Source organism: Vulpes lagopus, chromosome X (genome assembly GCF_018345385.1).
Source record: "Vulpes lagopus strain Blue_001 chromosome X, ASM1834538v1, whole genome shotgun sequence".
NCBI classification, from domain to species: Eukaryota; Metazoa; Chordata; class Mammalia; order Carnivora; family Canidae; genus Vulpes; species Vulpes lagopus.
In genome coordinates, this window is record NC_054848.1 from 99,854,603 (window position 1) to 99,867,202 (window position 12,600).

Here is a 12,600-nt window from a genome sequence, read left to right on the forward strand (position 1 = left end):
AATAAGTCAATAAGGGGGAAGTAAGGGAACATAGTACAGATGGGACAAATAAAAGATAAAAACAGCTAGTTAGGGATCCCTGGGTGGCGCAGCGGTTTGGCGCCTGCCTTTGGCCCAGGGCGCGATCCTGGAGACCCGGGATCCAGTCCCACGTCGGGCTCCCGGTGCATGGAGCCTGCTTCTCCCTCTGCTTGTGTCTCTGCCTCTCTCTCTCTCTCTCTCTGACTATCATAAATAAATAAAAATTTAAAAAAACAGCTAGTTAGAACATGTACTGAAACCTAAATAAATCTATAATTTCATTAAATATGAATTACACAAATACTACAAGAAAAATACACAGATTACCAAATTTTATTAAAAACAACTATATGAAAATTAAAAAAAAATTATATGCTGCTTACAAGAAATGTATCTTAAATATAAGGAAACAGGAAGACTGAAAAAGAAGAAAGATATGTTATGCCTCCATTAGACAAATAAAGCTGATATACTTCTAGTGAAACAGAAAATAATAGACTTTAATGTAAGACATATGACTGATGACAAAGAGAGACACTACATTTTGATGAAACATTCCACCAAGAAAATATAATTTTTTAATTTGTATGCACCTTAGAGCATAGCATCAAAATATGTGAAACAAAATCTATATTACTAAAAGGAAAAAATAGAAACCAAGTTCGATTTATTCCACAGATGCAAAGGTGCTTTAACTTTCAAAAACAAATCATTAAAATTCAACATATGAACAAAAATCAAGAAAAAATAAGATCATCTCAAATGAAGTAGATAAAACATTTGATAAATTCAGAATCCATTCATGATTTTTAAAAATAATTCTCAGTAATTTAATAATACAAAGAAACTTCTTTAGTCTAACAAAAGACACCGAACTTACAACAAGCAATACTTTAAGGTAAAATGCTGAAAGTTTTTTTTCCTGAAATCAGGAATAAGTCAAGACTGTCCTCCATCACCACTTGTATTCAGTACTGAACTTAAGATACTCACTAGAGCAAGAGATCAAGGGGAAAAACAACTAAAAGTTTAAGAGATGAAAAGGAAGAAATAAACCCTCAATATTTCCAGATGACAAATTTTATTATATATAAAATATAAAGGATTCTAAATGTAAACTATGATAATAATTAGCACCACGACTAGATACAAGATCCATATATACAGATAAGTTGTATTTCTATAAAGAATCAATAAATAAGAATACTGATCTTTAATGTACCATTTACAATAGATACAACAACAACAAAAAAACCAAATACCTATGAATAAATCAAATGAAAGATATATTCTATGCAGAAAATTTATGAGGCATTACTGGTAGAAATTAAAGACTGAAATACATGAGAAGATAGACCAAATTCATGGATTGGGAGAGTCAATGTTTCAAAGAAGCTGATTCTCTGAAATTGCTCTACATACAGATTTATTACAATTCCATTTAAAATCCAATTGTTTGGGATCCCTGGGTGGCGCAGCGGTTTGGCGCCTGCCTTTGGCCCAGGGCGCGATCCTGGAGACCTGGGATTGAATCCCACGTCGGGCTCCCGGTGCATGGAGCCTGCTTCTCCCTCTGCCTGTGTCTCTGGCTCTGTCTCTCCTTCTATTTGTTCAAGAATAAATAAATAAAATCTTTAAAAAAAAAAGAAAAAAAATAAAATCCAATTGTTTGGGTGGAAATTAGCAACATAATTCTAACATTTAAATGAAAATATAAAGAGCCAAGAATGGCCAAGGCAATCCTAAAGAAGAAAAACAGTGTTGAAGCACTTATACCACATAATCAGTACTTGTTAAAAAGCCACAATAATTAAGACAGTTTGGGTTGGTACAAAGAGATCGATGAGACATAATATGAAGTCCAGATACAGACCAACAAATACGTGGATACTTGACTAACAACAAATGGGGCACTAGATAGCAGTGGGAAAATGAAGTGTTGGATCACTTAGATATCGATAGGGAAAAGGTGAAACTTGACTCTTGATACATACCATGCACAAAAATCACTTTAAGATGGATTACAGATGAACATGTGAAAGATGAAACAACAGAACTTCCAAAACAATAACATAAGGTAATATATTCAAGACCTTGGGATTATTGAAACCTACATCTGAAACTAATGATATACTACATGTTGGTTAATTGAATTTAAATTTAAAAAAAAGGACCTTGGGGTAGGGGAAGTTTTTTAACCTGACGGAAAATACAATGGATGGGAGTTTATTAAAATTAGTAACTTCAGCACTGGCTGATGTACAGAACTGATGAATTACTATATTGTACACCTAAAACTAATTTAATATGCTGTATGTTAGCTAACTGGGATTAAAATAAAAAGTCAAATAAAAAATTAAGAACTTCTGTTCAAAAGGATACAATATTAAGAAAGTAAGTATGCAAGCTGCCAAATCATCTTTGAAACATACATCCAGAATTAAAAGTATTATCAACATAATGTTGAATGAAATAATCCATACTCAAAAGTGTAAAAATCATATTATTCAAATTTTATAAAATTTAAAATAGGAAAATTCTATTCTATGAAGTTAAATTTAGGATTAGAGTTACCTTTCAGGAGATGAGTGAGAATAACAAACATAAGAAATAAAAGGAGTTTCTGGGGGCTTGTAATTCTATTTTTATTATCCTGTGTAACAGATATAACAGGTGTTTTCACATTGCTTAGTCACTGCCAGTTCTCTTGTTTGGGTCAGAGAGTCATTTCATATCACACTGGTCCTTCTAATAGCTTCTGGGTTGACTCAGTCCCCTCACTACCATCGCCATCTTTCTACTACAAGCTTGACATGATGACTAGCACAAAGCTTAGCATTCAAAGAATAACTTTTATTGATATGAGAGATGGATAGAGTAATAGAGAAATAAGAAAAAAAGTAGGGATCTATGAAGGATAAAATCATCCCTCAATACCAAACTGTTTGGTAACACATAGTTAAAAAGCATGGGAAGCAAAAATTTGGAATAGCTATTACTCATTGCATAATGTTGGTTCACGTATCACATAGGGTTAGATACAAAAGAAGTGAGAAGGGTGTATATGAGAACATTTTCTAGATTTTTAAAAAATATATCTTAAGACTTGTTTCCTTATACACACAAATACACACTAACATATATTCACCACTTTCACTATCCCTGCTCCTAATATCCCCCTCTTCACAATCACAATATTAGTGTCTCTGGTTCCTCACTGATGTAACAGTTAAAACAGTTAAGGTCAAAAAAGAAGGAAAAAAAAACAGTTAAAGTCATGAGCTTTTCTTTAAAGTCAAAGAAAGACAAGCAGGAAAGATACAGGCAGGAAATAATCTAGTCCAATAAAAGACTTTGTTCTCAAAAACATCAGTGTTAATTCTAACCACCTGGAGAAGTTTAAGGTACAGTCTTAGACCTTTTTCCTTTGGAGTTTACATTTTAAAAGAATCAGGTGATTTGGCTATAGGTGGTTTATGTGGAGAAACAATGGATCTCACTCAATACCCCATTTTCCCTCATGATTATTATATTATCATGCCATGCATATTAACTCTGGGCCTATTTTTTTAATTTCCAACGTTGAGATACCTGTGTGGCTCAGTGGTTGAGCATCTGCCTTTGGCTCAGGCTGTGATACTGGGGTCTGGGGATCGAGTCCCACATTGGGCTCCCTGCAAGGAGCCTGCTTCTCCCTCTGCCTATGTCTCTGCCTCTCTGTGTGCGTCTCTCATGAATAAATAAATAAATAAAATCTTTTTAAAAAATCATTTTCAAGGTAGAAAAAAATCTATAAAATTTACTAGGTGTCATAATAATTGCCTATTTTCTGAAAACTTGCACTTGGATTTTATTTTTTTGTAACAATACCATTATAATATGCACTAAGGGAACCAGCTCTTTAAAGGAACCCCATGGTGCATCCTTCTGTAAAGTAAAAAAAAATACCCCTTGATTTATTTGTTACATAAATCCAGATTTTCATATCTGAGTTCACCTGCTGGGAAGAAATGTTCTCCCCACAGTCTAGGTCCTTTTGGCTAGCCTTCTGTTCAACATGTGACCTCACAAATCTGTGATTTACATTGGAACTATTTAGAGAAGCAAACAAATAAAGTTGCATGTAAACTAAAGTGACTGAATTGAAAGACTGCCAGGAGCCAGCAGTACAAAAGATAAAAGGTACCCAAACCTCTGGAAGGAAAAGAAAATAAAAGGGAGAGGGCAAAAACCAAGAGGACAATTCTGTAACACTGAGAACTATGAAGAGATGTAGTTATGAGACTCAAGAGCCTTAGGCTTGAGATATTTTATGGGTCAGAAAAGGGCTATATCTGGAGGCTGCTTCAAGTCCATAGTACCAAGATTATTTGTATGTCTAATCGTTTACTCTTTAATACTCTGTGCCCTGTGATAGCCTCAGACATACAGTAAAGTAGATGTGTTAAACACAATGAAAATAGCTTTAAAAAGTGGTATTAGGGTGCCTGGGTGGCTCAGTCTGTTAAGCATCCACCTTTGGCTCAGGTCATAATCCCAGGGTCCTGGGATGCAGCCCTGCATTAGGTTCCCTGCTCAGTGGAGAACCTTCTTCTCCTTTGTCCCCTGTGCCACTCTGCCTGCTTGTGCTCTCTCTCAGTCTGTACAATAAAATACTTTTTTGGTTTTTATTGAAGTTCGATTTGCCAACATATAGTATAACACCCAACGCTCATCGCATCAAGTGCCCTCCTTATTGTGCGTCACCCAGTTACCCCATTCCCCTGCCCACCTCCCCTTCCACAACCATTTCTCGCTTTCCAGAGTTAGGAGTCTCTAATGGTTTGTTTCCCTAATTTTTCCCACTCAGTTCTCCTCCTTTCCCTTATAATCCCTTTTACTATTTCTTATTTTTTAAAGGTGGTTTCAAAACTAACTACTGGGGACTGAATGGACACTCTATTTCTCAAGTCACGGCCCCCTCCCCCACAAAACAGCACTGATGATTAAGTCATAGCAGCAAAGGCATGATGGGACTTTTTTTTTAAGTTAAGCTCCACATCCAGCATGGAGCCCAACACAGGGCTTGAACTCACAAACCTGAGATCAAGACCTGAGCTGAGATAAAGAATCAAATGAGCCATCCAGTTACCCTGGGACTCTCTGAATCATACAGTCTATGTATAAGTTCAAATAAGAAGCTGACAATAAAAAGAAGAAGAAGAAGAAGCTGACACTATGGCAAAGAAGATCCAAATGTCTGTCATGAAACCTGTAGCATTGGCGTATAAGCACAATAAAGGAGATGACATTGACAAGAGTCCAAGGGTAATGTGTAGCACATAGCAAGTTCTCTTCCTTTTAACTTCCTACCAATCTCAAATTGCTTTCAACAAAACTCTCTTTTTTTAACATTAAATACTATGGTGGGCCATGGCCTACTTTGGCACAAATTCAATTCAACAAATTATTTCTGCATACCTAATATCTGCTTCTTAGTATGAGGAATACAAAGATAAATCAAACACACTCCTACCTTAAAGCAGAAATATTCTAAACATGAAATAAGATATGCACAAATAACCTCAACTTGAAGACCAAGCCAAAATGCCATAGGTTTCTATTAAATCCCAGGAAACCCATCAGTTGTTTTTAGTTACTCACAAAAGTTAATGTGAAGGGGAAAATGCATAATTAAAAGAATTTTATTTTTCTTAAATGATAGTAGCATATGAAACCAACCCATCTGAGAGACAGCTGAGTCCTGCTTACATTGTCAAGCACACTTGATAAGGGGAGTACATGAAACAAGGAAAGACTTTAGGATGGCATCAAATAGAAAAATCATCCTAAACCCAAATGCTGAACTGTTCAGAACTCACAACTGGAAGAAAAAAATGTAGGAAATTAATAATTGGTCTTCTCAAGTTAGTTCTATCTTTTAATTCTCCCTTTGACAAATCTTGCGGGATATCCTGTGCTAACACAATATAGCAAGACTCCAAGGTCTGCCACAAACAAAAATGGCTTTTCTTCCCAGAAATGCCATAATATAACCTAGGGTCTATTCTACCAAGAGTTTAGCCTCTGATAAGTTATCCAAAGGATCCTTTAGTTGTCCTTTATATCATCAGCCTTGGGGATTTGCCATGACTGCCAAACATCCTTATTTATCTTGAATCATTTTTCAACAAATAATATAGATCCAGCATCTTTGATGTTCTCTGCCTTCTTTGTGGAACAAACTTATGTATCTTCAACTCTTACTATTATGGGGGGCTAATATATTGCAACTGTTAAGCAGTGGTTTTCAAATTTTAGGAATGGAAATTTTTTTCATCCCAAATGGTCAACAAATCAAATATATAAAAGAGATAAAAGTGAAACTGAAATGGTTGAAGTAGGGTTGTAGATATGCAGAGCCCAGCTGCCTGAACCTCCATCTTCTCCCCAGTCCCTTAGTGGCTCCTGGGGGGTTGTGGAGAATCCCCAGGAAAAAGATAGCCTTTTAAACTATTATTATATCAGAGTGAAAATGTTATTTTATTTTTTAAGATTCCATTTATTTATTCAAGACAGACGCACAGAGAGAGAGAGAGAGAGACGGGGGGGTGGGCAGAGATACAGGCAGAAGGAGAAGCAGGCTCCATGCAGGGAGCCTGATGTGGGACTCGATCCTGGGTTTCCAGGATCATACCCCAGGCTGAAGGTGGCGCCAAACCACTGGGTCATGAGGGCTGCCCTGTTATTTTAATAACTAGGTAGATTCCCTCAGAAAAGAAATAATATTTTAAACAAGTATCCTGCTGTTCAGTTGGGTATAAAGATGAGACCAGGAGGGCTTGGGTTGGAAAGAGAAAGTTTTAAAATACAGAAAGTTGAAGTTTCCTGCACAAGATCTAAATAAGAGTTTAGAGTGGGAGGAGAGAAGAAAAAATATTTCTGTGATACTGTAAAATTACTCTAAACACAAAAGTTTATATAGGTGAGTATTTGTTGTAGAAATCAAAGAGATGTGATTGAGTTCCCAAATCTGGATTAGCACAGGACAAAGGAAAAAGAAGGAAAATAGGATAAAGAGACCAGGAAGAATGAGAATTCACTGAAAGCAAAACTCAGAATCAGAAGAGATACTGAAATGTAAGTCCATTTTAATTTACAGAAAGCAAAAAGGGGGGAGGCAATGAACTTTGAACAGAGTGTGGGACAGTGTCCTGACATAATTTTATCTAAATTTCAAAGACCGCAACTTAGATTTAGGTCCAAAAACCTTCTATCTGGCACATGAAGGAACTATGATATTTCTCTGTGTCTGAGGTTGAAATGGAAAATATCTGAAAAGATTACTCTTTTTCCCCTAATTCTCCTTCCAAGTCCTCTGCCCCTGTAGAGAGACAGGGACAGATAGACTGGATTTGGGGACTAATTTAACACTCACAGAAAAAAAAGTGGAGAAAAGGGATGGGTAAGTAACGTAGAAACAAGAATAGAGAAGTGGAAAAGGTAGGGATTTAAAAAAGGAAACAGAAAAAGAAGATATATGGCATAAAGTAAGATAAGGAGGAGACCAGGAAAAATTAGAAAAACATGGTAAGTGTAAATTTTCTAGCCAAGTCATGAAAGTCCTTTCCAAAACTCAGAACTCAAATATTCAGTGTGGATAGCATATGCATGACCTTGCTTCTGTGTCCTAGCTGTTTTTATCTCCAAAAGCAGATTATCATCCTGAAAATAGAGTTCTACATAAATTTCTTGTATTCCTTATGGTTCCTACAGATCATAATCCAGTGCCTTATATAACTGATGCTCAGTAATTTCTGATTAAGTGAAAAATATAACTCTGTAGGTCCCCCCTCTATGTGTCCAGGTGCAAATCTCTCCCCTTTCACGCTCCAGGAGTATTAAACTGCCTATAAGTCCCTTAACACATGCTATTCCAGATCTTCATGACTTTGCACATTCTCAACTTTCCTGCCAGAAAAGTCCTTTCCCACTTCATGTGCCAAATTTCTAACTTCTCACTTCTATTACTTTATCATCCAATACATTAACTATCTATCTATCTGTTTCCTTTACCAACTGAACTGTGAGATATAGGAAGATCAGTCCTATGTCTTTCTCAACCAGCATATTATTCCCAAAACATCATTCTTTTATTCAACACATATTTGTTAATTATCTATGTTTATGTTCTTAGCTATTCTATGAACTCCTAACAATGACTATATGATAGTCATGATACATACTAGGTACATACTTAGCACATACTGGGTGCCAAGAATACGTCAGTTAAATTGATTTAGCACAGTACTGAAAAACACTGACAAACTATATAAACTATAATATAAATGTTTTGTGTGTAAAAGACCAGCAAGTACAAACAGGAACAGCCTTTAGGCAAAGATACTACTCTTCCTAGAGCTTTGATCTAGTCCAAGAGAAAGATTATTTTCTGTTCCTGCATCTTAGCATTAAAAAGTTTTATATTCAATACATTAAGAAGATTAGTCACCATGACCAAGTAGGATTTCTCCTCGGGCTGCAAGGCTGGTTCAACACTCGTAAAACAATCAATGTGATTCATCATATGAGCAAGAGAAAAAACAATAACCATATGATCCTCTCAATAGATGCAGAGAAACCATTGGACAAAATACAGCATCCATTCCTGATCAAAACTCTTCAGAGTGTAGGGATAGAGGGAACATTCCTCGACATCTTAAAAAGCCATCTACGAAAAGCCCACAGCAAATATCATTCTCAATGGGGAAGCACTGGGAGCCTTGCAAGGAACAAGGATCAGGAACAAGACCAGGATGTCCACTCTCAGGAACAAGACCAGGATGTCCACTCTCACCACTGCTATTCAACATAGTACCAGAAGTCCTAGCCTCAGCAGTCAGACAACAAAGAGAAATAGGCATTCAAATTGGCAAAGAAGTCAAACTCTCCCTCTTCGCAGATGACATGATACTCTACATAGAAAACCCAATAGCCTCCACCCCAAGATTGCTAGAACTCAAACAGCAATTCGGCAGTGTGGCAGGATACAAAATCAATGCCCAGAAGTCAGTGGCATTTCTATACACTAACAATGAAAGTGAAGAAAGAGAAATTAAGGAGTCAATCCCATTTACAATTGCACCCAAAAGCATAAGATACCTAGGAATAAACCTAACCAAAGAGGTAAAGGATCTATACCCTAAAAACTATAGAACACTTCTGAAAGAAATTGAGGAAGACACAAAGAGATGGAAAAATATTCCATGCTCATGGATTGGAAGACTTAATATTGTGAAAATGTCAGTGTTACCCAGGGCAATTTACACATTTAATGCAAACCCTATCAAAATACCATGGACTTTCTTCAGATAGTTGGAACAAATTATTTTAAGATTTGTGTGGAATCAGAAAAGACCCTGAATAGCCAGGGGTATTTTAAAAAAGAAAACCATAGGTGGAGATATCACAATGCCAGATTTGAGGTTGTACTACAAAGCTGTGGTCATCAAGACACTGTGGTACTGGCACAAAAACAGACACATAGATCAATGGAACAGAATAGAGAACCCAGAAGTGAACCCTGAACTTTATGGTCAACTAATATTCGATAAAGGAGGAAAATCTATCCATTGGAAGAAAGACAGTCTTCTCAATAAATGGTGCTGGGAAAATTGGACATCCACATGCAGAAGAATGAAACTAGACCACTCTCTTGCACCATACACAAAGATAAACTCAAAATGGATGAAAGATCTTAATGTGAGACAAGATTCCATCAAAATCCTAGAGGAGAACACAGGCAACACCCTTTTTCAACTTGGCCACAGTAACTTCTTGCAAGATTCATCCATGAAGGCAAGAGAAACAAAAGCAAAAATGAACTATTGGGACTTCATCAAGATAAGAAGCTTTTGCACAGCAAAGGATACAGTCAACAAAACTAAAAGACAACCTACAGAATGGGAGAAGATATTTGCAAATGACATATCAGATAAAGGGCTAGTTTCCAAGATCTATAAAGAACTTATGAAACTCAACAGCAAAGAAACAAACAATCCAATCATGAAATGGGCAAAAGACATGAACAGAAATCTCACACAGGAAGACATAGACATGGCCAACAAGGACTTGAGGAAATGCTCCGCATCACTGGCTCTCAGGGAAATACAAATCAAAACCACAATGAGATACCACCTCACACTAGTGAGAATGGGGGAAATTAACAAAGCAGGAAACCACAAATGTTGGAGAGGATGTGGAGAAAGGGGAACCCTCTTGCACTGTTGGTGGGAGTGTGAGCTGGTGCAGCCACTCTGGAAAGCTGTGTGGAGGTTCCTCAAAGAGTTGAAAATAGATCTGCCCTATGACCCAGCAATTGCACTGCTGGGGATTTACCCCAAAGATACAGATGCAATGAAACGCCGGGACACCTGCACCCTGATGTTTATAGCAGCAATGTCCACAATAGCCAAACTGTGGAAGGAGCCTCGGTGTCCATCGAAAGATGAATGGATAAAGAAGATGTGGTCTATGTATGCAATGGAATATTACTCAGCCATTAGAAATGACAAATACCCACCATTTGCTTTGATGTGGATGGAACTGGAGGGTATTATGCTGAGTGAAATAAGTCAGTCGGAGAAGGACAAACATTATATGGTCTCATTCATTTGGGGAATATAAAAATTAGTGAAAGGGAATAAAGGGGAAAGGAGAAAAAATGAGTGGGAAATATCAAAAAGGGAGACAGAATACGAGAGACTCCTAACTGTGGGAAAGGAACTAGGGGTGGTGGAAGTGGAGGTGGGCGGGCACTGAGATGGGCACTTGACGGGATGAGCACTGGGTATTTTTCTATATGTTGGCAAATTGAACACCAATAAAAAATAAATTTTTAAAAAAATAAAAAAATAAAAATGTAAAACAAATAAAAAACAAATTATTCATTGAAAAAAAGTTTTATATTATTGCCCATTGAAAAATCAAGTTAGTGAGGTGGTTAAAAGAAAAAGCACAAAAATCAGACAAATATGGGTCCATATTCTGACAGTTAATACTTGTGTGACCTTGCACAAGTTACTTGATCTTTCTGAGTCTCAATTTTATCAGTTATAGCTTAAATGCAGCCCTTTAAATCCCTACCCACTCCTCTCCCAAAGTCCTTCCCTAGGCAGGGGCCAAAATTGTAAAACTGCTTGCAAATGGACAAGAATATTCCTTTAAGCTTTCACATTCTTTGGGACATTCTGATCAGCGTCATCAGGCCAATCTCTGCATTTAGTGTAAAATATCCCACAGGCCACAAGGCACATGAGGCAGTTCATTATATAGAGTTTGGTTCTTGGCGAAGAAACAGCTTCTCTTTTTCATTAACAAAAACAGACACAGAGATCAATGGAATAGAATAGAGACCCAGAAATGGACCCCCAACTCTGTGGTCAATTAATCTTCAACAAAGCAGGAAAGAATATCCAATGAAAAAAAAGACAGTATCGTCAATAAATAGTGTTGGGAAAATGGGACAGTCACATGCAAAAGAATGAAACTGGACCATTCTCTTATAACATACAGAAAGATAAACTCAAAATGGATAAAAGGCCTAAATGTGACAGGAACCCATCAAAATCCTAGAGGAGAACCCATCAAAATCCTAGGGGAGAACACAGGCAGCAACCTCTTTGACCTCGGCTGCAGCAACTTCTTGCTAGACATATCTCCAAAATCAAGGAAAAGAAAGGCGAACATGAACTATTGGGATTTCATCAAGATAAAAAGCTTCTGCACAGCAAAGGAAATAGTCAACAAACTAAAAGACAACCTACAGAATGGCAGAAGATATTTGCAAATCACATATCAAATAAAGGGCTAGTATCCAAGATATATAAAGAACTTATCAAACACAACACCCAAAAACCAAACGATTAATCCAGTCAAGGAATGGGCAGAAGACACGAACAGACATTTCTCCCAAGAAGACCTACACATGGCCAGCAATCACATGAAAAAAATGCTCCGCATCACTTGGCCTCAGAGAAATACAAATCAAAACCACAGTGAGATACCATCTTACACCAGTGAGAATGTCTAAAATTAACAAGACCAGAAACAACAAATGTTGGAGAAGATGTGGAGAAAGGGGAATGTTGATGGGAATGCAAGCTGGTGCAGCCACTATGGAAAACAATGTGGAGGTTCCTCAAGAAGTTACAAATAGAGCTACCCTATGATTCAGAATTGCACTACTATGTATTTACACCAAAGATACAGATGTAGTGAAACGACAGGACACCTGCACCCCAGTGTTCATGGCAGTAATGTCCACAGTAACCAAACTATGGAAGGAGACACAATGTCCTTTGACAAATGAGTGGATAAAAAGATATGGTATATATGCACAACAGAATATTACTCAGGTATCAGAAAGGATGAATACCTACCATTTGCATTGATGTGGATAGAACTAGAGGGTATTGTATTATGCTGAGTGAAATAAATCAATCGGAGAAAGACAATATCATATGGTTTTGCTCATGTGTGGAATATAAGAAATAGTGAAGGACTATAAGTGAGAGGAAGGAAACTGAGTGGGGAAAAATA

General features: G+C 37.0%; 1 protein-coding gene across 1 annotated transcript in view; it reads left to right on the plus strand.

Annotated features, from left to right (window-relative positions):
* Window positions 1-5,238: 5,238 nt before the first annotated feature.
* Window positions 5,239-12,600, plus strand: part of LOC121482663 (arf-GAP with SH3 domain, ANK repeat and PH domain-containing protein 2-like) — a 179,390-nt gene continuing 172,028 nt past the window's right edge. The window contains exon 1 of the mRNA XM_041740485.1: window positions 5,239-5,328. Coding sequence (XP_041596419.1) covers window positions 5,239-5,328 — 90 coding nt within the window. The remainder of the gene's footprint in view (window positions 5,329-12,600) is intronic.